This window comes from Pseudophryne corroboree, chromosome 9 (genome assembly GCF_028390025.1).
Source record: "Pseudophryne corroboree isolate aPseCor3 chromosome 9, aPseCor3.hap2, whole genome shotgun sequence".
Taxonomy (NCBI): Eukaryota; Metazoa; Chordata; class Amphibia; order Anura; family Myobatrachidae; genus Pseudophryne; species Pseudophryne corroboree.
This window is the reverse complement of record NC_086452.1, coordinates 2,333,903-2,360,583: the sequence shown is the minus strand read 5'-3', so window position 1 is coordinate 2,360,583 and position 26,681 is coordinate 2,333,903. Positions and strand designations below refer to the sequence as shown.

Sequence of the window (26,681 nt, the reverse complement as noted above, 5' to 3'; positions counted from 1 at the left end):
CATGGAAGACTACAGGAGCTAGGGTTAGTGACCTAGTGTCTCCTGGAAGACGTTAGGGTTAGTGACCGAGCGTCTCCTGGAAGACTACAGGGTTAGGGTTAGTGACCGAGCGTCTCCTGGAAGACTACAGGGTTAGGGTTAGTGACCGAGCGTCTCCTGGAAGACTACAGGGTTAGGGTTAGTGACCTAGGGTCTCCTGGAAGACTACAGGGTTAGGGTTAGTGACCTAGCATCTCCTGGAAGACTACAGGGTTAGGGTTAGTGACCTAGCGTCTCCTGGAAGACTACAGAGTTAGGGTTAGTGACCTAGCATCTCCTGGAAGACTACAGGGTTAGGGTTAGTGACCTAGTGTCTCCTGGAAGACTACAGGGTTAGGGTTAGTGACCTAGTGTCTCCTGGAAGACTACAGGGTTAGGGTTAGTGACCTAGTGTCTCCTGGAAGACTACAGGGTTAGGGTTAGTGACCTAGTGTCTCCTGGAAGACTACAGGGTTAGGGTTAGTGACCTAGTGTCTCCTGGAAGACTACAGGGTTAGGGTTAGTGACCTAGTGTCTCCTGGAAGACTACAGGGTTAGGGTTAGTGACAGAGCGTCTCCTGGAAGACTACAGGGTTAGGGTTAGTGACCTAGCATCTCCTGGAAGACTACAGGGTTAGGGTTAGTGACCTAGCATCTCCTGGAAGACTACAGAGTTAGGGTTAGTGACCTAGCATCTCCTGGAAGACTACAGGGTTAGGGTTAGTGACCTAGCATCTCCTGGAAGACTACAGAGTTAGGGTTAGTGACCTAGCGTCTCCTGGAAGACTACAGGGTTAGGGTTAGTGACCTAGCGTCTCCTGGAAGACTACAGGGTTAGGGTTAGTGACCTAGTGTCTCCTGGAAGACTACAGGGTTAGGGTTAGTGACCGAGCATCTCCTGGAAGACTACAGGGTTAGGGTTAGTGACCTAGCATCTCCTGGAAGACTACAGGGTTAGGGTTAGTGACCTAGCATCTCCTGGAAGACTACAGGGTTAGGGTTAGTGAACTAGCATCTCCTGGAAGACTACAGGGTTAGGGTTAGTGACCAAGCGTCTCCTGGAAGACTACAGGGTTAGGGTTAGTGACCTAGCGTCTCCTGGAAGACTACAGGGTTAGGGTTAGTGACCGAGCATCTCCTGGAAGACTACAGGGTTAGGGTTAGTGACCTAGCATCTCCTGGAAGACTACAGGGTTAGGGTTAGTGACCTAGTGTCTCCTGGAAGACTACAGGAGTTAGGGTTAGTGACCTAGCATCTCCTGGAAGACATTAGGGTTAGGGTTAGTGACCTAGCATCTCCTGGAAGACTACAGGGTTAGGGTTAGTGACCTAGCATCTCCTGGAAGACTACAGGGTTAGGGTTAGTGACCTAGTGTCTTCTGGAAGACTACAGGAGCTAGGGTTAGTGACCTAGTGTCTCCTGGAAGACTACAGGGTTAGGGTTAGTGACCTAGTGTCTCCTGGAAGACTACAGGGTTAGGGTTAGTGACCTAGTGTCTCCTGGAAGACTACAGGGTTAGGGTTAGTGACCTAGTGTCTCCTGGAAGACTACAGGGTTAGGGTTAGTGACCTAGCATCTCCTGGAAGACTACAAGGTTAGGGTTAGTGACCTAGTGTCTCCTGGAAGACTACAGGGTTAGGGTTAGTGACCTAGTGTCTCCTGGAAGACTACAGGGTTAGGGTTAGTGACCTAGCGTCTCCTGGAAGACTACAGGGTTAGGGTTAGTGACCGAGCATCTCCTGGAAGACTACAGGGTTAGGGTTAGTGACCTAGCATCTCCTGGAAGACTACAGGGTTAGGGTTAGTGACCTAGTGTCTCCTGGAAGACTACAGGAGTTAGGGTTAGTGACCTAGCATCTCCTGGAAGACATTAGGGTTAGGGTTAGTGACCTAGCATCTCCTGGAAGACTACAGGGTTAGGGTTAGTGACCTAGCATCTCCTGGAAGACTACAGGGTTAGGGTTAGTGACCTAGTGTCTCCTGGAAGACTACAGGAGCTAGGGTTAGTGACCTAGTGTCTCCTGGAAGACTACAGGGTTAGGGTTAGTGACCTAGTGTCTCCTGGAAGACTACAGGGTTAGGGTTAGTGACCTAGCATCTCCTGGAAGACTACAGGGTTAGGGTTAGTGACCTAGTGTCTCCTGGAAGACTACAGGGTTAGGGTTAGTGACCTAGCATCTCCTGGAAGACTACAAGGTTAGGGTTAGTGACCTAGTGTCTCCTGGAAGACTACAGGGTTAGGGTTAGTGACCTAGTGTCTCCTGGAAGACTACAGGGTTAGGGTTAGTGACCTAGTGTCTCCTGGAAGACTACAGGGTTAGGGTTAGTGACCTAGTGTCTCCTGGAAGACTACAGGGTTAGGGTTAGTGACCTAGTGTCTCCTGGAAGACTACAGGGTTAGGGTTAGTGACAGAGCGTCTCCTGGAAGACTACAGGGTTAGGGTTAGTGACCTAGCATCTCATGGAAGACTACAGGAGCTAGGGTTAGTGACCTAGTGTCTCCTGGAAGACTACAGGGTTAGGGTTAGTGACCGAGCGTCTCCTGGAAGACTACAGGGTTAGGGTTAGTGACCGAGCGTCTCCTGGAAGACTACAGGGTTAGGGTTAGTGACCGAGCGTCTCCTGGAAGACTACAGGGTTAGGGTTAGTGACCGAGCGTCTCCTGGAAGACTACAGGGTTAGGGTTAGTGACCTAGCATCTCCTGGAAGACTACAGGGTTAGGGTTAGTGACCTAGCGTCTCCTGGAAGACTACAGAGTTAGGGTTAGTGACCTAGCATCTCCTGGAAGACTACAGGGTTAGGGTTAGTGACCTAGTGTCTCCTGGAAGACTACAGGGTTAGGGTTAGTGACCTAGCATCTCCTGGAAGACTACAGGGTTAGGGTTAGTGACCTAGTGTCTCCTGGAAGACTACAGGGTTAGGGTTAGTGACCTAGTGTCTCCTGGAAGACTACAGGGTTAGGGTTAGTGACCTAGTGTCTCCTGGAAGACTACAGGGTTAGGGTTAGTGACCTAGTGTCTCCTGGAAGACTACAGGGTTAGGGTTAGTGACCTAGCATCTCCTGGAAGACTACAGGGTTAGGGTTAGTGACCTAGCATCTCCTGGAAGACTACAGGGTTAGGGTTAGTGACCTAGCATCTCCTGGAAGACTACAGAGTTAGGGTTAGTGACCTAGCATCTCCTGGAAGACTACAGGGTTAGGGTTAGTGACCTAGCATCTCCTGGAAGACTACAGAGTTAGGGTTAGTGACCTAGCATCTCCTGGAAGACTACAGGGTTAGGGTTAGTGACCTAGCGTCTCCTGGAAGACTACAGGGTTAGGGTTAGTGACCTAGTGTCTCCTGGAAGACTACAGGGTTAGGGTTAGTGACCTAGTGTCTCCTGGAAGACTACAGGGTTAGGGTTAGTGACCGAGCATCTCCTGGAAGACTACAGGGTTAGGGTTAGTGACCTAGCATCTCCTGGAAGACTACAGGGTTAGGGTTAGTGACCTAGCATCTCCTGGAAGACTACAGGGTTAGGGTTAGTGACCGAGCGTCTCCTGGAAGACTACAGGGTTAGGGTTAGTGACCTAGTGTCTCCTGGAAGACTACAGGGTTAGGGTTAGTGACCGAGCGTCTCCTGGAAGACTACAGGGTTAGGGTTAGTGACCTAGCATCTCCTGGAAGACTACAGGGTTAGGGTTAGTGACCTAGCATCTCCTGGAAGACTACAGGGTTAGGGTTAGTGACCGAGCGTCTCCTGGAAGACTACAGGGTTAGGGTTAGTGACCTAGTGTCTCCTGGAAGACTACAGGGTTAGGGTTAGTGACCTAGTGTCTCCTGGAAGACTACAGGGTTAGAGTTAGTGACCGAGCGTCTCCTGGAAGACATTAGGGTTAGGGTTAGTGACCTAGCATCTCCTGGAAGACTACAGGGTTAGGGTTAGTGACCTAGTGTCTCCTGGAAGACTACAGGTTTAGGGTTAGTGACCGAGCATCTCCTGGAAGACTACAGGGTTAGGGTTAGTGACCGAGCATCTCCTGGAAGACTACAGGGTTAGGGTTAGTGACCTAGCATCTCCTGGAAGACATTAGGGTTAGAGTTAGTGACCGAGCGTCTCCTGGAAGACTACAGGGTTAGAGTTAGTGACCGAGCATCTCCTGGAAGACTACAGGGTTAGAGTTAGTGACCGAGCATCTCCTGGAAGACTACAGGAGCTAGGGGAGTCTGCACTACACATTTTCTGACATTGTTAGGATCACACATATCAGTCACAGATGCCTTTTAATTTCTGCCTATTCAGATTTAGTGGCTGTTCTACTAGTGGTTTCTCACCCAGATAAATCTGGCTACGCAATCCGTTCATCTTATAGATCTCTGGTCTGATTAGTGACCGTTATGCTGCGGAGAGCAAAGTGCATTTTGCTATATAAGCTGCAGTGTGGCTTAGTTATATGCCCTCTGCTAAGCTAGGCAGCAGGCTCTTCTTCTATAAAACCACAGTATACGTTTAGAGTCCTGCAGCCAGGTATTGTGGGTAAGAACATAGACCTGATGGCTCCAGGCTGTTACATATAATATAAGGCTGCAGGAAATGTTCTGTGAGGGGCCGAGGCTGTATACCTACTCACAAGCGCAGAGGTTCCCAATCTCTGCTCACAGAGCGTGTACGCTGCTATCATTTCTCATTCATTACGCTATTAACAATATAAAATACTTTGCAAACAAGGGTGAAAACAGGTTGTTTCTTTGTCGTCTGCTTTTTTTACATTTTCTTCAAATTAATGAACAACGTGAATAACACCAAACATTCCCTACGGCAGACTGTGTCCTGTGAGCAAGATGTGCCAATGCAGAACAGACATTATATTTCTCTTACGTCCTAGAGGATGCTGGGGACTCCGTAAGGACCATGGGGTATAGACGGGCTCCGCAGGAGACATGGCACTTTAAGACCTTTTAACGGGCGTGAACTGGCTCCTCCCTCTATGCCCCTCCTCCATACCTCAGTTAGATTCTGTGCCCAGAGGAGACTGGTCGCACACTAGGGGAGCTCTACTGAGTTTCTCTGGAAAAAGACTTTGTTAGGTTTTTTATTTTCATGAAGCACTGCTGGCAACAGGCTCCCTGCACCGTGAGACTGAGGGGAGAGAAGCAGACCTGCTTTACTGATAGGCTCTGCTTCTTAGGCTACTGGAATAGAAGCCGGCTGAGTATGAGAAGCAAGAAGACTTCAAAGGCGGCAGAAGACTTCAGATCTTCGTGAGGTACCGCACAGCGGTCGCGCTGCGCGCCATTGCTCCCACACACACACACGAGGCACAGAAAGGGTGCAGGGCGCAGGGAAGGCACCCTGGGCAGCAATAATTACCTCATAAAAGTTCACTGGCACGCATAGATACTGCATGGGCAGTATATACAGACCCCCGCCAGTATAAAAATTAGCGGGACTGAAGCGCGCCATCGAGGGGGCGGAGCTTAGTTCCTCAGCTCTAACCAGCGTCATTTTCTCCACAGCTTGCTGCAGAGACGCTGCTCCCGGACTCCCTTCACCGCTGTATACACGTAACAGGGTGCAAGACAGCGGGGGGCACATTAATTTGGTGCCAGTGTGATGCAGAAAGCACTTACAGGTCTGGGACATTATTAATATTTCAGACCGCAGTGGCGCTGGGTGTGAGCTGGCAAACTCCCTCTCTGTCTCTCTAAAGGACCTTATTGTGGGTCTGTCCCCTATTTCTCTGGCTGGGTCCACACAGAGCCTGCCATAGGCATAGGCAAACTAGGCAATTGCCTAGGGCATTTGATATGCCTAGGGGCATCAGCAGCTTCTGCTGATTAAAATGATATGCGGCATGCCTATATTCTGTGTGTAGCATTTCATATGCAGATACAGACACAGTCTCACACAGTATATAGGCATGCTGCATATCACTTTAATCAGCAGAAGCTGCTTGTGCATCCTAGCCACATATCAATACAAATAAGATGCATTTTCACAAAAAAAGGTGCCAGACAATAGCATTGAGTTAAGATTTATGAGGACACATCTGTATCCAAGCAGAGGCAGAGGTCACAGTGTTAGTGGCAGTGTGAGTGCTGTGTGCATGTGAGTGGGTTGGTTGTGCAGTAGTGTTCAGAATATGTGTAAGGAACATTATGTGTGTGTCATGTAAAAATGCATTAATAATGTTCAACATATGTGTAAAGGGGCACTATGTGTGTCATTATGGATATAGGGGCACTAATAATGTGCAGCAAATGTGTAGGCAGCACGATGTGTGTCATTATGTGTATAAGGGCATTAATGTGCGGCATATGTGTAAGGGACATTATGTGTAAAAGGGCATTAATAATGTGTCTCATGTGTAAGGGACATTACTGTGTGGAATTGTGTATAAATGCATTACTAATGTGTGGCATTATGTGTATAAGGTGCTCTACTAAGTGGCGTTGCGTATAGAAAGGGCATTACTGTGTCGTCTAATGTGAATAAAGAGCAATAGGGTGTGGTGTAATGTGAATAAGGAGCAATTCAGTGTGATGTAATGTGAATAAGGGGCTCTACTGTGAGGAGTAACGTTTATAAGGTAAAGTGATACTACTGTGGGATGTAATGAATTATGGACACTATCGCATGATCAAATGTGAATAAAGTTGCAGTACTGTGTGGCGTAATTGGAATTGGGGTTACTATTGTGTGGCCATGACCCTTGCAGCAAAAACACACCCCTTTTTGGGCTGTGCGTCAAATGTACAAACTGTTCATATTTAAAATATAGGTGGTACAAACACCAAAATAAGGACTGCTATGGGTGAGGGGTGATGGTGCTGTGAAAGAGGTGCAAGGTCAGAGGCGGAACCAGCGGTGGTGCTAGGGGGCACCAGCCAAAATCTTGCCTAGGGCATCATATTGGTTAGGGCCGGCTCTGGGTCCACAGGATTATCCACAGGATAACATTGGATATTGTCGAGCGACAGCGAAAATGGCACCACCACGGTCACAAGCTTTCTGGCCTCCCAGGATGCATTGGGGCCTCCACTATATAGTCCCGCCCACTGACTCAGTCAGATCAGTTTTTTGCTTGGTGCGGCAGGAAGCCGCATGGTCACAGGGCTGCTGTGAGAGCAGCCTCAAGCTTTTATTATTTTATTTTTTATAGACTTACTATATTGTTTTTTTGAGCGACTTCTCTTAACAGCGTCTTAAACGCATACTAGACAGAGTCGCTCCAACAACTCCCCACCGGGTCGCAACAACGCTTACCTCTGCGGTACAGTGCTGTCTCGATGGGCGTCTGTGTCGGATGTTCTAGCAGGTCCAGCAGACGTAACCAGGCTGTGGCCGGAGCATGGGGAGACGGTGAGTCTATGGACTTCCTCTTACTAGAGGGGTCAGGACACAGCTACACTGATTTTGGTGGAGACTACAAACAGTGTGTTGATGCGCCGAACATCAAGAGTGCGACAGCGCTACGCTCCGTGGATCATAGGCGCCAGGACTAGGTAGAGGTCGCGATCCTGGGAGTTTAAGTCAACAGGGGGATTCAGACGCTCTCCTGGCCGTCCCTCCTCCGAGTTCATGGCCAGTTCCCCCGGGTGTCTCGTTTCATGAACTGAATGACCTCACTTCCGGCTCAGACGCTACCACGAGGGTACTCGGTCGCAGCTTAGACGCTGCGGTTGTGTACACTGGAGATAAACCCGCCCAGACCGAGTCGCAGGCCTTAGCGTCTGCATGCACGTGGAGTCGCTCAGCGTCCGTGTCCGTTGGTGAGCGTCCGTGTCCGATATCGGTTACCAAGAGCGGCAGTGTACACCAGTAGCGTCTGAATCCACTCAGCGTCTTACGAGCGTCTTTGCTTGGATATGGAAGCGTGGTGAGTCTCCCTGTATCCCGCTCTCTGGAGGCAGGGTATACAGTACTAGAAATTCTCTCTACTTCTTAGTGTGCATTGTTAATTTTTAGTACCTATTGCATATGAGACCTGTATATTACTGTGTTTTCTGCATGTTATGTTGAAAATAGAACCAGTTAAACAGAAGTACAATTTTCCTACTTATGTATAAGTTATTATGGAGGTTGTATTCTCATATGACAATGTCTAATGCTTTAACATGTGACTGACTGCTAGTATGCGTGCTGACTTTTCTGTGTAATGTCAGTCCTGTTCTGACCCTCAAATCAGGTGTACTGTGGTCAGATTGATCTCACCTCTATATACGGATTATAGGGTGATTTTCAGTCACAAATTGTGTAGTCATTAATAGTTTATTATCATGTCTGTGAGCGGCAAAAGTGACGAGGAGAATTTATCAAGCACTCCCATAGCCCTAACATGCTTATCTTGTAAGTCAGGGGTAATTGATATGAATCAATTGGTCACTTATGAGGGTTTGTGTGCAAACTTTCGCTTTTCAGCGAAGTAAAAAACAGGAGTTGGTTCAACCACCAACAGAGCCACCATGGAATATGTTCGCAAAGACTCTATCTTCAATAGCGGACAGGTTAACTCCGGTAGCACCACCTCAAGGGTTAGGTTACACTATGAACCCATACATGCAGCTCCCTTCCTATGGTTTGGTTCCAGTAGCCTCTACAAGCAACCAAGGGACAGGTAAGACTAAGACAGATGCGTCTATGTGGCAGACTACACAAGATGATACATCGGATGATGATGATACAATAGATTCAACTCCGTATGATGATCAGTCGCAGAGTTTTAGTTCAGAAGATGTAGCTGAACTTATTAATGCTGTGAAGGCTGTTCTCTGGTTGGAAGAGCCAGCCAAGACAGTGTTAAAAGCTAAAGCACCTGTATTTAAACGAACAAAATCAGTGAAAGCTGAATTCCCAGCGTTAGATGAGCTGACGGAAATGATGGATGAGTCTCGGGCAGCGCCCAGTAAAAAGTATAAGATTCCTAAGAGATGGGATTCTTATTATCCATTTCCTGCTGGAGATTGTTCGAAGAGAGAAGTTCCTCCAAAAGTAGATGCACATGTTCTGCGACTCGTGCATAAATCTGCTTTACCACTGTCATCTACCTCATTGAATGATGTCACAGACAGGAGGGTAGAGAGCCTATTGAAAAATATTTTTTCTCTGGTAGGAGCAGTGGTAAGACCTGCTATGGCTTCGGCCTGAGTAGCAAAGGGAACTAGAGAATGACATCCCCTCTCCTACTAGGGAGCAAGAGGTTCGTCTTTGCCGTTTAAGACAATCTGCCCAGTATTTAGAAGAAGCAGCAATTGATGTAGGCACTGTTGCTTCTAAAGCTTCAGCCCTGGCAGTAGTCGCTCGCAGAGCAGTTTGGCTACGTACCTGGAAGGAAGATGCGGAATCCAAGAAAGAATTGGAAGCATTGCCTTTTGTCGGTAATATATTATTTGGAAAACCTTTATCGGATATCCTAGAATCAGAGGCTGAATCGAAAAAGGTCAGATTTCCGGCTACCTATAACCCTAAGTCCAAGGGTTTAAAATTTTGCTCATTTCGTTGGCAAAGCGAAAGCTAAAGAGGAGCCTAAACAACCCCAGTTTAAATCCAGGGGTAGGAAGCAGTGGGCTAGCAAAAAGCCAGCTTCCAAACCTGAACAGAAACCCTCAGCCTGAAGAGACGGGCCTCCGCCTGGAGGATTCCAGGGTTGGGGGCCGACTCCTTCTTTTTGCACACATATGGCAACAGTCAACAACAGATGCCTGGGTGCAGAAGGTAGTATCTCAGGGGTATGGGTTCCCATTCAGGAGGCAGCCTCCTCAAAGATTTTTTTGCACTAGCCCGTCTTGTATAGAGTCGAAGGCCAATGCCCTGCAAGCAGCAGTCCAAAAATTACTGCAGTCAGGTGTGATTGTCCCAGTACCTCCATCACAAAGGGGACAGGGGTATTACTCCAATCTATTTCTAATCCAGAAACCAAATGGGTCATATCGACCAATTCTAAATCTGAAAATGCTGAACAGATGCATATGGATCCCGAAGTTCCACATGGAGACGTTACGCTCCATAATGTTGGCTATGGAACCGGGGGACTATATGGTATCTCTGGATGTACGGGATGCTTACCTACATGTGCCTATAGCACTGTCGCATCAGTGTTACCTCAGGTTTGCCATCCTCAAGGAACACTTCCAGTTCCAAGCTCTGCCCTTCGGGCTAGCTACAGCACCCAGGGTGTTTACCAAGATCATGGTAGTTATGGTAGCTTGTCTGCGCAAACAAGGGATAAGAATATTCCCATACCTAGACGACCTGTTAATCTTAGCACAGTCGCAAGATTTACTGTTGAGCCATCTTCAACAGACGATAGTTTGTTTACAGAGACACGGTGGCTCATAAATTGGGAAAAGTCTTTGAATCCATCACAGTGGATGGTTCATTTGGGAGCCATATTGGATTCAGACCTACAGAAAGTTCTCTTACCAGAGAAAAAGATAGTCAAGGTGCAGGTCATGGCTCAGGAAGCGTTGCAGGCCCAGACAATGTCAGTCCATGCAGCAATGCGACTGTTGGGTCTGATGGTATCAACCTTCGACATGGTGGAATATGCGCAATTCCACTCCGGACCGTTGCAGCACCTTATTTTGACCAAATGGAACGGAAATCATCAAACGATAAAGAAGCAGATGATAAAGATTCCAGTAAATGTAAAAAGGTCTCTAGCGTGGTGGCTACAGACAGACCATTTAAACAAGGGGAGACCCTTTTGGATAAAAGAGTGGCAAGTCCTGACAACAGATACCAGCCTGCAAGGCTGGGGGGGCGGTACTCGGAAGCCTATGGTTCCAGGGAAAATGGACCGCAAGGGAAAGTCGCCTGCCGATAAATCTGTTGGAGATAAGGGCCGTTTACTTGGCTCTAGTTCAGGCAAAGGACAATCTACAAGGAAGACCAGTCCAGATCCGCTCAGACAATGCGACGGCAGTAGCATACCTCAATCATCAAGGAGGAACTCACAGCAAGAGTCTGATGGAGGAAGTAACTCCCATTCTAAAATGGGCAGAACTCCATCTCCCAGCATTGTCAGCAGTATTTGTCCAGGGTGTACTAAACTGGGAAGCGGATTTTCTCAGTCTGCACACCATTCAGGAAACCGAATGGGCACTACACCCAGAAGTGTTTCAGACACTGGTGAACAAATGGGGTCTACCGGAGATAGATCTTATGGCGTCTCATCTAAACAACAAAGTTCCGAGGTACGGATCAAGAACAAGGGACCCAGGAGCGGTCCTTGTAGACGCACTGTCAGTAGAATGGAGGTTTCAGCTGGTATATCTGTTCCCTCCAATATCTCTGTTACCCAGAGTAGTGAGAAAGATAAAACAGGCAAAAGGAGCAATCATTCTAATAGCTGCAGCTTGGCCAAGAAGGCATTGGTACACAGATCTGTTGAGAATATCCGTGGAAGCACCGATACTGCTCCCTCAACGTCCAGATCTGCTAATGCAGGGTCCTTGTTGTCACAGTCATCTGGATCGCCTATCTTTGACGGCGTGGCTGTTGAAACCTCTATCCTAGAGGCTAAAGGATTTTCGAAACAAGTAATCCAAACTATGCTTAGAGCAAGAAAGCCTTCTTCGGCCCGTGTGTATCATAGAATATGGCAAGCCTATATTCATTGGTGTACTGGAAAAAGTTTCAATCCGAGATCTTTTAAAGTAGCTAGGATTTTGGATTTCCTTCAGGCAGGATTGGATAAAGGGTTGAAGGTTGCTTCCTTGAGGGTTCAAGTATCAGCGTTAACTGTATGGTTTCAGCAAAAGATTGCTGATTTACAGGATGTACGTACGTTTTTTCAAGGAGTAGTACATATTCAACCTCCATTGGTTCCTCCTGCAGCTCCCTGAGATTTTAATTTAGTTCTTAAATTTCTCCAGGGTCCTCGGTTTGAACCACTTGAGAGAGCAGATCTTAAGTGGTTAACGGTTAAAGTTCTTTTTTTACTGGCAATGGCGTCAGCCAGAAGAGTGTCAGATTTAGGAGCATTATCAAGCAAGTCTCCTTTCCTAAGTTTTTTTCCAGACAGAGCAGTTTTCAGAACGGGATCTAGCTATCTTCCAAAGGTGGTATCAAAGTTTCACCTGAATGAAGAGATTGTAGTCCCAGCTTTTCAGGTATCGGACGTGGTCAGGGCTTTAAGAATCTACATAGATCGTACTAGTGCCATCAGGAAAACAGATTCTCTCTTCATCCTCTACGGATTCCATAGAAGAGGATGGCCTGCTAGTAAACAGACGCTGGCGAGATGGCTCCGAATGGTAATATCAGAAGCTTATTCTCATGCAGATCTCCCTATTCCGGCTAATGTCTCTGCACACTCTACACGTAAGGTAGGTCCTTCATGGGCAGCACAACAGGGTGCATCAGCAGAACAGATATGTAGGGCAGCCACATGGTCTTCCATAAACACATTCATCAGACATTATGCCTTGGATACTTTTGCCTCTCATGACGCAGACTTCGGGCGAAAGGTCCTCCTGTGCAATCAGGAGCGTCCCCACCACTAAAATGGCTTTGGGAATCCCATTGTTATCCTGTGGATAATCCTGTGGACCCAGCCAGAGAAATATACGTTATGGTAAGAACTTACCGTTGATAACGTGATTTCTCTTATGTCCACAGGTATCCACAGGGATCCCACCCTGACGGATCTGATTTGAGGATCTAGACAATCACTAAAACCTTTTCCTTCTTGTATGGAAGGGTGTGCATGTGTGTTCTTATCGCCTAAACAGGTCTCTGAATCAGAATCAGAATCAGCTTTATTGGCCAGGTGTACTCACGTACACTAGGAATTCTTTGTGGTACAATGCATCGCCAAGCAGCAACATGAAGGAGGAATAACGTAGCATACATTACAAACATTACACATATGAGTTCATACTGCACATATGCAACTGTACAGTAGGCATATTATACATTTAAGACTAAAAACTAAGGCTGCTTGGCAGAGTAGCACCGAGGCAGCCATCCGCGGCGCCAACTAGAACTCACACAATGCACATAATACAGAAGATTTAAGTATTACATCAAAAGATAAACCACACAGACAAAGACACAGAAAGAATAATGCAGGATTGGTGGAGGCATTTTGGGTAATAACCTCCAGGGGTTGTGTATTCCACCCTCACAAGGCACCAGGTGCGGCAGCCATCTTAGGCGCACTGCGTAGGATTACCCAGGGTGGAATAGTCCACCCCTAGAAGAGAACACAAAATGGGGAGATTGCAGAGTAGGGTTCCAATAAAAACATCAGGTCCACGCATTTTTCATCCCATCCACTAGCGCACCAGATAAGGCAGTCATGTTGGGCGCACTACAAAGGTTACACAGTGGGAGATGAGCCATACAGGGGCCAAATGCATGTATGGGAGAACTGACACGTGTGTAGTAGAATGCTATACCCTGCATGGAAAGATCCAAATGAAGCACACCCCGCCCACGGAGGAACCATCCGAGGCAGCCATGTGGGCGCACTGCATAGGTTACTGCTGGCAGGGTGTGCAACCAATGGAGGTACACATTATGGGAATAGCACACAGTGGGGTGGAAGTACCGTGTAAGAAGAAAGAGAAGAGAAAGACACATTTGCAGGAAAACTGTACTAACATTATTTTGTGAAAAAGATAAATGTCCTGGTCTCATGAGAGCAGTGCGGGTGGGTGTGAGAGTGTGGGGAGCAGTGCGGGTGGGTGTGAGAATGTGGGTTGCACACTAATGTCCAGTGGAACTGACCCAGCAAAGTCTGGTCCTGATGCGCACGTCCCTCAGTTCCCTGCTCAGCTTGAGGGGTAGTCCCGGGGGCAGTCATGATGTTCTTGGACAGAGAAGTAGTAGGCATTGGTCCTGGTGTTCTCATGGCAGAGGTGAGGAGAGGCCACATAATGTTCCAGATTTCTTTCTTGATGCTGTTCAGTGTTTGTTCGACTGTTTTTTCAACTGTTCATTTTCAAAACGCTTAGAGAAAGGAACACTTTGAGTATTGGAACGCACAGCTGACATGCACAGCTGTGCATGGTTGAAGTTACAGATGTACTATCAGTGTCTCTGCCTGATGTTCCTGCCTAAAATCGCTGTGGAAAGAACTGATCTGACTGAGTCAGTGGGCGGGACTATATAGTGGAGGCCCCAATGCATCCTGGGAGGCCAGAAAGCTTGTGACCGTGTTGGTGCCATTTTCGCTGTCGCTCGACAATATCCAATGTTATCCTGTGGATACCTGTGGACATAAGAGAAATCACTTTATCAACGGTAAGTTCTTACCATAACGTATATATATCCCAGTGTGTGTGGGGGTGTCAGTACGTGTGTGTCGACATGTCTGAGGCAGAAGGCTCTTCCAGAGAGGATGCGGAGCAGAATGTAATAGTGACTCCGTCGGCACCGCCGACTGCTGATCGGGTAGACGTGGAATGTTTTGAATGCAAGTGTGGCTTTATTACATATAAGGTTGGACAAATCTGAGTCCCAGAACCAAGCATGGAGACAATCCATGGATATTAATGTGTCATAGAACCCATCAGGGTCCCAGAAACGTCCCTTTACCCAGATAGCAGACATTGATACCGACACGGATTCCGACTACAGTGTCGACTATGACGACGCTCGGTTACACCCAAGGGTGACCAAGAGTATTCAGTACATGATTATTGCAATAAAAGATGTATTACATATCACAGAGGACCCTTCTGTCCCTGACACACGGGTCTGTATGTTTAGGGGGAAGAAACCTGAGGTAACATTTCCCCCATCCCATGAGCTGAACGCTCTGTTTGAAAAGGCTTGGGAAACTCCAGACAAAAGACTGCAGATTCCTAAGAGAAATCTTATGGCGTATCCTTTCCCTGCACAGGACAAGTTACGGTGGGAATCATCACCCACGGTAGATAAGGCTTTGACACGTTTATCCAAAAAGGTGGCCCTACCGTCTCCGGACACGGCGACACTAAAGGATCCTGCGGATCGCAGGCAGGAAACTACCTTGAAATCGATTTATGCGACTACGGGAACCCTGCTCAGACCAGCAGTAGCGTCGGCATGGGTGAGTAGCGCGATTGCAGGATGGGCAGATAACTTGTCATCTGACATGGATACCCTCGACAGGGAGAGTGTATTGTTGACATTGGGTCACATCAAGGACGCAGCGTTATACCTAAGGGAGGCTGCGAGAGATATTGGCCTCTTGGGATTGAGGGCCAATGCCATGGCAATTTCAGCTAGGAGGGCGTTGTGGACCCGTCAATGGACTGGTGATGCTGACTCCAAGAGACTTATGGAGGCCTTGCCTTACAAGGGTGAACCTTTGTTTGGGGACGGCCTCGCGGACCTGGTTTCCACAGCTACCGCGGGTAAGTCTTCTTTTTTGCCTTTTGTTCCCTTGCAGCAAAAGAAAACGCCTCCATACCAGATGCAGTCCATTCGGTCTCATAAATTCAGAAAGGGACGTGGATCATCCTTCCTCGCCAGAGGCAAGGGTAGAGGGAAAAGAACAGCAGCTGCGGCTAGTTCCCAGGAGCAGAAGTCCTCTCCGGCCTCTACCAAATCCACTGCATGACGCTGGGGCTCCGCTGCGGGAGTCCGCATTAGTGGGGGCACGTCTTCAGCTCTTCAGCCAAGTCTGGATTCATTCGAACTTGGATCCTTGGGTGCTAGAAATTGTAACACAAGGATACAGACTGGAGTTCGAAGACGTGTCTCCACACCGATTTTTTAAATCGGCTTTACCAGCTTCTCTCCCAGAGAGAGAAATAGTTTCAGCTGCGATACAAAAGCTGTGTCAACAGCAAGTGGTTATCACGGTTCCCCTGTTGCAACAGGGAAAGGGGTTTTATTCAACTCTATTTGTGGTCCCGAAGCCAGACGGCTCAGTCATACCAATTCTGAACCTAAAATCCATAAACCTGTATTTGAAAAGATTCAAATTCAAGATGGAATCTCTCCGGGCAGTGATTTCCAGTCTGGACGGGATTTTATTATGTCACTAGACATAAAGGATGCATACCTTCATGTCCCCATATATCCTCCTCATCAGGCGTTCCTGAGATTCGCTGTGCAGGATTGTCATTACCAATTTCAGACGTTGCCGTTTGGGCTTTCCACGGCCCCGAGGATTTTCACCAAGGTAATGGCGGAAATGATGGTGCTCCAGCGCAAGCAAGGTGTCACAATTATCCTGTACTTGGACGATCTCCTGATAAAGGCGAGATCAAGAGACCAGTTACTGAAAAGCGTGGCACTCTCTCTGAGGGTACTACAACAACACGGCTGACTATTAAATTTGCCAAAGTCGCAGTTGATGTCGACAACTCGACTGTCGTTTTTGGGCATGATTCTGGACACGAAACGGCAGAGGGTTTTTCTCCCATTGGAAAAAGCTCTGGAACTCCAGAACATGGTCAGGGATCTGCTGAAACCAAAAAGAGTGTCGATTCATCAATGCACTCGAGTGTTGTGAAAGATGGTGGCGGCCTACGAGGCCATTCCGTTTGGCAGGTTCCATGCAAGAACTTTTCAGTGGGACCTACTGGACAAATGGTCAGGGTCCCATCTCCATATGCATCGGATGATAAGCCTGTCCCCCAGGGCCAGGATATCTGTCCTGTGGTGGCTCTACAGTGCTCACCTCCTAGAGGGTCGCAGGTTCGGAATCCAGGATTGGGTTCTGGTAACCACGGACGCGAGCCTCCGAGGCTGGGGAGCTGTCACACAAGGAAAACATTTTCAGGGAATATGGTCAAGCCAGGAGGCTTGTCTGCACATAAATGTGCTGAAATTGAGGGCCATATACAACAGCCTGAGACAGGCGGAGCATCTTCTTCGCAACCTACCTGTACTGATCCAGTCAGACAACATCACAGCCGTGGCACATGTAAACCGCCAGGGCGGAACAAGAAGCAGAGCAGCGATGGCGGAGGCCACCAGGATTCTTCGCTGGGCGGAAAATCATGTAAGCGCTCTGTCAGCTGTTTTCATCCCGGGAGTGGACAACTGGGAAGCAGACTTCCTCAGCAGACACGATCTCCATCCAGGAGAGTGGGGGCTTCATCAAGAGGTCTTTGCAGAAGTGACAAACGGTTGGGGACTCCCTCAAATGGACATGATGGCGTCACGCCTCAACAAAAAGCTTAGGACGTATTGTTCCAGGTCGAGGGACCCTCAAGCAATAGCAGTAGAAGCACTAGTGACGCCGTGGGTGTATCAGTCGGTCTATGTGTTCCCTCCACTTCCACTCATCCCAAACTTATTGCGGATCATAAGAAGAACAAGAGTTCAAACGATACTCATTGTTCCAGACTGGCCTCAAGGGCCTGGTATCCAGATTTTCAGGAAATGCTCACAGAAGATCCTTGGCCTCTTCCTCTAAAAGAGGACCTGTTACAACAGGGGCCGTGTGTGTTCCAAGACTTACCGCGGTTACGTTTGACGGCATGGCGGTTGAACACCAAATCCTAGCTAGGAAAGGTATTCCAGGGGAGGTCATCCCTACTCTGATTAAGGCTAGGAAGGAGGTAACGGCGAAGCATTATCACCGTATCTGGAGGAAGTATGTGTCTTGGTGTGAATCCAAGAATGCTCCTACGGAGGTTTTTCAGCTGGGTCGTTTTTTCCATTTTCTACAGGCGGGGCTGGATACGGGCCTAAAGTTAGGCTCCATTAAGGTGCAGATTTCGGCCTTATCAATATTTTTTCAGAAGGAATTGGCCTCTCTTCCAGAAGTGCAGACTTTTGTGAAGGGAGTACTGCACATCCAACCTCCTTTTGTGCACCCAGTGGCACCGTGGGACCATAACGTGGTGTTACAGTTCCTTAAATCACATTGGTTTGAACCACTTCAAAGTGTTGGGTTAAAATTTCTCACTTGGAAAGTGGTCATGTTATTGGCCTTGGCATCTGCAAGGAGGTTGTCAGAATTGGCGGCCTTGTCTTACAAGAGCCCCTATCTGATTTTCCATATGGATAGAGCGGAATTGAGAACTCGTCCACAATTTCTACCTAAGGTGGTTTCGTCGTTTCACATGAACCAACCTATTGTGGTGCCTGTGTCTACGGATGTCTTGGAGGATTCCAAGTACCTTGATGTAGTCAGGGCTTTAAAAATCTATGTAGCCAGAACGGGGCGTATTAGGAAAACGGAGGCTCTGTTTATCCTATATGCAGCCAACAAGGTTGGCGCTCCTGCTTCCAAGCAGACTATCGCACGCTGGATCTGTAACACGATTCAGCAGGCGCATTCTACGGCTGGATTGCCGTCGCCAAAATCGGTTAAAGCCCATTCCACTAGGAAGGTGGGCTCTTCTTGGGCGGCTGCCCGAGGCGTCTTGGCGTTACAGCTTTGCCGAGCAGCTACTTGGTCGGGTTCAAACACTTTTGCAAAATTCTATAAGTTTGATACCCTGGCTGATGAGGACCTCATGTTTGCTCAATCGGTGCTGCAGAGTCATCCGCACTCTCCCGCCCGGTCTGGAGCTTTGGTATAAACTCCATGGTCCTTACGGAGTCCCCAGCATCCTCTAGGACGTAAGAGAAAATAAGATTTTAAACCTACCGGTAAATCTTTTTCTCCTAGTCCGTAGAGGATGTTGGGCGCCCGTCCCAGTGCGGAATAAATCTGCAGTACTTGTACATAGTTATTGATAAGTCTACACAAGGGTTGTGTTGCAGTTCAGATCAACCTGTTGCTGATCTTATTTGTTCATACTTTTAACTGGTTTAGTTATATCCCAGGTTATACGGTGTGGATGGTGTGGGCTGGTATGTATCTCGCCCTTAATTAACAAAATCCTTTCCTCGTACTGTCCGTCTCCCCTGGGCACAGTTCCTATAACTGAGGTCTGGAGGAGGGGCATAGAGGGAGGAGCCAGTTCACGCCCGTTAAAAGGTCTTAAAGTGCCCATGTCTCCTGCGAAGCACGTCTATACCCCATGGTCCTTACGGAGTCCCCAGCATCCTCTACGGACTAGGAGAAAAAGATTTACCGGTAGGTTTAAAATCTTATTATTACCAGAGGAAAGACCTGTTTAGTGTGCAATACATACCGGAAATACAACATGTGAGCCTAGATATCTACATCAGAGAGCCGTCATGGTTTATCTGTTATTTTCCAGTATCGTCGGCCCGTTCCCAGCGGCCGTCAGCGACAGAGGTTCAGATTCTCCGGCCAGAGACAGAACTGTCCTCTTATAGCTCAGGCCTGGCCAACCTGTGGCTCTCTAGCTGTTGTGTAACTACACATCCCAGCATGCTCTGCCACAGTGTTAGCATTCCCTAATAGCAAAACTGTGGCAGGTCATGCTGGGACTTGTAGTTTCACAACAGCTGGAGAGCCACCGGTCGCTGGGCCTGTTATAGCTGATCGTTGCTTTATCAGCATAAAGTCTTAATATCCATCCAGTGAAAGATATTAATTACTGTAAAGTCAGAAGTTGAACAATGGGTCACATGAGAATTTTGGGTCCCAGCTGTCTATGGGGTAGAACCTTTAGTCTAGGAGGATACGTCTGGGCTGGGTCTCCTGAGTTCTGGGCAGTGGGGATTCTCCGGGTTTAGCGGATCCTGAGGGTTGGTTCCTCTGAGGGGAAGGACACTGTGATTGGGGTACAGCCTGTTTGTGATCGGTTATATATATTAAACTATCATCAAGTTTCTAATATGTCTGTACTTTGAGCTGCCCAGGGAACAGTATGCGGAAAACATTTGCAAGGAGATCACATTGGTTTATGTCATTTTCCTTCTAGATCCTTTTGCACTGAGGAGGAATGTCGCAAGGAGTCTCAACAGCCAGATGGTCTATGAGTACGTTCTAGAGCGCTTCCGTGCAGCCTACAGATATTTTGCATGTCCACAAAGCAAAGAGAGCAACAAATCCAAAGTTGAAAATAGGAGGAGTGAAGAGATCAGCAGCGAGGAGCCCGGGGATCAGAGCGTTACTGGCAGCCTGCGGGAAGGAAGCTATGGGCTAGAGGCAGGGTCACAGACAGCGGGGTGCAATGGCGCGGAGCGTCCTCCTGGCACCATACAGAGGCTACTTGGGGAAGGCGAGGAGGCAGTTTGTGAATTATCAGAGACTGAGGAGACTGATGAACTCTGTAGTGCAAAGGACCCCACCCCTGTTCCAGATGTGCGTGATACTACTGAAGGGAGGGGAGTGCTGGAAGCAGGGTCTTCTAGGGATGAAATATGCACTTCTCCTACCTCTAGCCATCATGAAACCTTGAAGAATGAAGGAAGCCTCACTGAGGATGATTTTCATTATATCTTTGACAAACTTATATTGACTTCTGGGAAGGTAAGAGCCCATGTGTTGCAATTCCCAATCTAACCACCAGAGGCAGACGTCTTCTGTGTGCTGTACACGGTGGCTGGCAGTCATTAGATGGTCATCCATCTGGTACAGTAAGTGCATAGTATCCCTTGTTGCGTCATGTTGGTGCTATCATTTGTCCCAGTGTGAATGAGTTACTGTCACAACGATTTGCCTTCATTTATGGCCTTCTTCAGCTGCCTACGCAATGCTGACCCTGTATGCCGCTGTGCCATCATATCCTACTGCCTGCGTCATGGGGCGGGGGGAACCACCGGTCACACAGCGACATCTCCCTGCCTGCGCAATGCTGACCCTGTATGCCGCTGTGCCATCATATCCTACTGCCTGAGTCATGGGGCGGGGGGAACCACCGGTCACACAGCGACATCTCCCTGCCTGCGCAATGCTGACCCTGTATGCCGCTGTGCCATTATATCCTACTGCCTGAGTCATGGGGCGGGGGGAACCTCCGGTCACACAGCGACATCTCCCTGCCTGTGCAATGCTGACCCTGTATGCCGCTGTGCCATCATATCCTACTGCCTGAGTCATGGGGCGGGGGGAACCACCGGTCACACAGCGACATCTCCCTGCCTGCGCAATGCTGACCCTGTATGCCGCTGTGCCATCATATCCTACTGCCTGCGTCATGGGGCGGGGGGAACCACCAGTCACACAGCGACATCTCCCTGCCTGCGCAATGCTGACCCTGTATGCCGCTGTGCCATCATATACTACTGCCTGAGTCATGGGGCGGGGGGAACCACCGGTCACACAGCGACATCTCCCTGCCTGCGCAATGCTGACCCTGTATGCCGCTGTGCCATCATATCCTACTGCCTGAGTCATGGGGCGGGGGGAACCACCGGTCACACAGCGACATCTCCCTGCCTGCGCAATGCTGACCCTGTATGCCGCTGTGCCATCATATCCTACTGCCTGAGTCATGGGGCGGGGGGAACCACCGGTCACACAGCGACATCTCCCTGCCTGCGCAATGCTGACCCTGTATGCCGCTGTGCCATCATATCCTACTGCCTGAGTCATGGGGCGGTGGGAACCACCGGTCACACAGCGACATCTCCCTGCCGACGCAATGCTGACCCTGTATGCTGCTGTGCCATCATATCCTACTGCCTGAGTCATGGGGCGGGGGGAACCACCGGTCACACAGCGACATCTCCCTGCCTGCGCAATGCTGACCCTGTATGCCGCTGTGCCATCATATCCTACTGCCTGAGTCATGGGGCGGGGGGAACCACCGGTCACACAGCGACATCTCCCTGCCTGCGCAATGCTGCCCCTGTATGCCGCTGTGCCATCATATCCTACTGCCTGAGTCATGGGGCGGGGGGAACCACCGGTCACACAGCGACATCTCCCTGCCTGCGCAATGCTGACCCTGTATGCCGCTGTGCCATCATATCCTACTGCCTGAGTCATGGGGCAGGGGGAACCACCGGTCACACAGCGACATCTCCCTGCCTGCGCAATGCTGACCCTGTATGCCTCTGTGCCATCATATACTACTGCCTGCGTCATGGGGCGGGGGGAACCACCGGTCACACAGCGACATCTCCCTGCCTGCGCAATGCTGACCCTGTATGCCGCTGTGCCATCATATCCTACTGCCTGAGTCATGGGGCGGGGGGAACCACCGGTCACACAGCGACATCTCCCTGCCTGCGCAATGCTGCCCCTGTATGCCGCTGTGCCATCATATCCTACTGCCTGAGTCATGGGGCGGGGGGAACCACCGGTCACACAGCGACATCTCCCTGCCTGCACAATGCTGACCCTGTATGCCGCTGTGCCATCATATACTACTGCCTGAGTCATGGGGCGGTGGGAACCACCGGTCACACAGCGACATCTCCCTGCCTGCGCAATGCTGACCCTGTATGCCGCTGTGCCATCATATCCTACTGCCTGAGTCATGGGGCGGGGGGAACCACCGGTCACACAGCGACATCTCCCTGCCTGCGCAATGCTGACCCTGTATGCCGCTGTGCCATCATATCCTACTGCCTGAGTCATGGGGCGGGGGGAACCTCCGGTCACACAGCGACATCTCCCAGCCTGTGCAATGCTGACCCTGTATGCCGCTGTGCCATCATATCCTACTGCCTGAGTCATGGGGCGGTGGGAACCACCGGTCACACAGCGACATCTCCCTGCCTGCGCAATGCTGACCCTGTATGCCGCTGTGCCATCATATCCTACTGCCTGCGTCATGGGGCGGGGGGAACCACCGGTCACACAGCGACATCTCCCTGCCTGCGCAATGCTGACCCTGTATGCCACTGTGCCATCATATCCTACTGCCTGCGTCATGGGGCGGGGGGAACCACCGGTCACACAGCGACATCTCCCTGCCTGCGCAATGCTGACCCTGTATGCCGCTGTGCCATCATATCCTACTGCCTGAGTCATGGGGCGGGGGGAACCACCGGTCACACAGCGACATCTCCCTGCCTGCGCAATGCTGACCCTGTATGCCGCTGTGCCATTATATCCTACTGCCTGAGTCATGGGGCGGGGGGAACCACCGGTCACACAGCGACATCTTCCTGCCTGCGCAATGCTGACCCTGTATGCCGCTGTGCCATCATATCCTACTGCCTGAGTCATGGGGCGGGGGGAACCACCGGTCACACAGCGACATCTCCCTGCCTGCGCAATGCTGACCCTGTATGCCGCTGTGCCATCATATACTACTGCCTGAGTCATGGGGCGGGGGGAACCACCGGTCACACAGCGACATCTCCCTGCCTGCGCAATGCTGACCCTGTATGCCGCTGTACCATCATATACTACTGCCTGAGTCATGGGGCGGGGGGAACCACCGGTCACACAGCGACATCTCCCTGCCTGCGCAATGCAGACCCTGTATGCCGCTGTGCCATCATATACTACTGCCTGAGTCATGGGGCGGGGGGAACCACCGGTCACACAGCGACATCTCCCTGCCTGCGCAATGCTGACCCTGTATGCCGCTGTGCCATCATATACTACTGCCTGAGTCATGGGGCAGGGGGAACCACCGGTCACACAGCGACATCTCCCTGCCTGCGCAATGCTGACCCTGTATGCCGCTGTGCCATCATATACTACTGCCTGCGTCATGGGGCGGGGGGAACCACCGGTCACACAGCGACATCTACCTGCCTGCGCAATGCTGACCCTGTATGCCGCTGTGCCATCATATCCTACTGCCTGAGTCATGGGGCGGGGGGAACCACCGGTCACACAGCGACATCTCCCTGCCTGCACAATGCTGACCCTGTATGCCGCTGTGCCATCATATACTACTGCCTGAGTCATGGGGCGGTGGGAACCACCGGTCACACAGCGACATCTCCCTGCCTACGCAATGCTGACCCTGTATGCCGCTGTGCCATCATATACTACTGCCTGAGTCATGGGGCGGTGGGAACCACCGGTCACACAGCGACATCTCCCTGCCTGCGCAATGCTGACCCTGTATGCCGCTGTGCCATCATATCCTACTGCCTGAGTCATGGGGCGGGGGGAACCACCGGTCACACAGCGACATCTCCCTGCCTGCGCAATGCTGCCCCTGTATGCCACTGTGCCATCATATCCTACTGCCTGAGTCATGGGGCGGGGGGAACCACCGGTCACACAGCGACATCTCCCTGCCTGCGCAATGCTGACCCTGTATGCCGCTGTGCCATCATATCCTACTGCCTGAGTCATGGGGCGGGGGGAACCACCGGTCACACAGCGACATCTCCCTGCCTGCGCAATGCTGACCTTGTATGCCGCTGTGCCATCATATTCTACTGCCTGAGTCATGGGGCGGGGGGAACCACCGGTCACACAGCGACATCTCCCTGCCTGCGCAATGCTAACCCTGTATGCCGCTGTGCCATCATATCCTACTGCCTGAGTCATGGGGCGGGGAGAACCACCGGTCACACAGCGACATCTCCCTGCCTGCGCAATGCTAACCCTGTATGCCGCTGTGCCATCATATCCTACTGCCTGCGTCATGGGGCGGGGGGAACCACCGGTCACACAGCGACATCCCCTGCCTGCGCAATGCTGACCCTGTATGCCGCTGTGCCATCATATCCTACTGCCTGAGTCATGGGGCGGGGGGAACCACCGGTCACACAGCGACATCTCCCTGCCTGCGCAATGCTGACCCTGTATGCCGCTGTACCATCATATACTACTGCCTGCGTCATGGGGCGGGGGGAACCACCGGTCACACAGCGACATCTCCCTGCCTGCGCAATGCTGACCCTGTATGCCGCTGTGCCATCATATACTACTGCCTGAGTCATGGGGCGGGGGGAACCACCGGTCACACAGCGACATCTCCCTGCCTGCGCAATGCTGACTTTGTATGCCGCTGTGCCATCATATCCTACTGCCTGAGTCATGGGGCGGGGGGAACCACCGGTCACACAGCAACATCTCCCTGCCTGCGCAATGCTGACCCTGTATGCCGCTGTGCCATCATATCCTACTGCCTGAGTCATGGGGCGGGGGGAACCACCGGTCACACAGCGACATCTCCCTGCCTGTGCAATGCTGACCCTGTATGCCGCTGTGCCATCATATCCTACTGCCTGAGTCATGGGGCGGGGGGAACCACCGGTCACACAGCGACATCTCCCTGCCTGCTCAATGCTGACCCTGTATGCCGCTGTACCATCATATACTACTGCCTGAGTCATGGGGCGGGGGGAACCACCGGTCACACAGCGACATCTCCCTGCCTGCGCAATGCTGACCCTGTATGCCGCTGTGCCATCATATACTACTGCCTGAGTCATGGGGCGGGGGGAACCACCGGTCACACAGCGACATCTCCCTGCCTGCGCAATGCTGACCCTGTATGCCGCTGTGCCATCATATCCTACTGCCTGAGTCATGGGGCGGGGGGAACCACCGGTCACACAGCGACATCTCCCTGCCTGCGCAATGCTGACCCTGTATGCCGCTGTGCCATCATATCCTACTGCCTGAGTCATGGGGCGGTGGGAACCACCGGTCACACAGCGACATCTCCCTGCCTGCACAATGCTGACCCTGTATGCCGCTGTGCCATCATATCCTACTGCCTGAATCATGGGGCGGGGGGAACCACCGGTCACACAGCGACATCTCCCTGCCTGCGCAATGCTGACCCTGTATGCCGCTGTGCCATCATATCCTACTGCCTGAGTCATGGGGAGGGGGAACCACCGGTCACACAGCGACATCTCCCTGCCTGCTCAATGCTGACCCTGTATGCCGCTGTGCCATCATATCCTACTGCCTGAGTCATGGGGCGGGGGGAACCACCGGTCACACAGCGACATCTCCCTGCCTGCGCAATGCTGACCCTGTATGCCGCTGTGCCATCATATCCTGCTGCCTGAGTCATGGGGCGGGGGGAACCACCGGTCACACAGCGACATCTCCCTGCCTGCGCAATGCTGACCCTGTATGCCGCAGTGCCATCATATCCTACTGCCTGCGTCATGGGGCGGGGGGAACCACCTGTCACACAGCGACATCCCCTGCCTGCGCAATGCTGACCCTGTATGCCGCTGTGCCATCATATCCTACTGCCTGAGTCATGGGGAGGGGGAACCACCGGTCACACAGCGACATCTCCCTGCCTGCGCAATGCTGACCCTGTATGCCGCTGTGCCATCATATCCTGCTGCCTGAGTCATGGGGCGGGGGGAACCACCGGTCACACAGCGACATCTCCCTGCCTGCGCAATGCTGACCCTGTATGCCGCAGTGCCATCATATCCTACTGCCTGCGTCATGGGGCGGGGGGAACCACCTGTCACACAGCGACATCCCCTGCCTGCGCAATGCTGACCCTGTATGCCGCTGTGCCATCATATCCTACTGCCTGAGTCATGGGGAGGGGGAACCACCGGTCACACAGCGACATCTCCCTGCCTGCTCAATGCTGACCCTGTATGCCGCTGTGCCATCATATCCTACTGCCTGAGTCATGGGGCGGGGGGAACCACCGGTCACATATCGACATCTCCCTGCCTGCGCAATGCTGACCCTGTATGCCGCTGTGCCATCATATACTACTGCCTGAGTCATGGGGCGGGGGGAACCACCGGTCACACAGCGACATCTCCCTGCCTGCGCAATGCTGACCCTGTATGCCGCTGTGCCATCATATCCTACTGCCTGCGTCATGGGGCGGGGGGAACCACCGGTCACACAGCGACATCCCCTGCCTGCGCAATGCTGACCCTGTATGCCGCTGTGCCATCATATCCTACTGCCTGAGTCATGGGGCGGGGGGGAACCACCGGTCACACAGCGACATCTCCCTGCCTGCGCAATGCTGACCCTGTATGCCGCTGTGCCATCATATCCTACTG

At 51.0% G+C, this 26,681-nt stretch overlaps 1 protein-coding gene across 1 annotated transcript in view; it reads left to right on the top strand.

Annotated features, from left to right (window-relative positions):
• TUT4 (terminal uridylyl transferase 4) overlaps positions 1 to 26,681 on the top strand; it is a 424,536-nt gene that overhangs the window by 207,080 nt on the left and 190,775 nt on the right. The window contains exon 13 of the mRNA XM_063938888.1: positions 19,736 to 20,286. Coding sequence (XP_063794958.1) covers positions 19,736 to 20,286 — 551 coding nt within the window. The remainder of the gene's footprint in view (positions 1 to 19,735; positions 20,287 to 26,681) is intronic.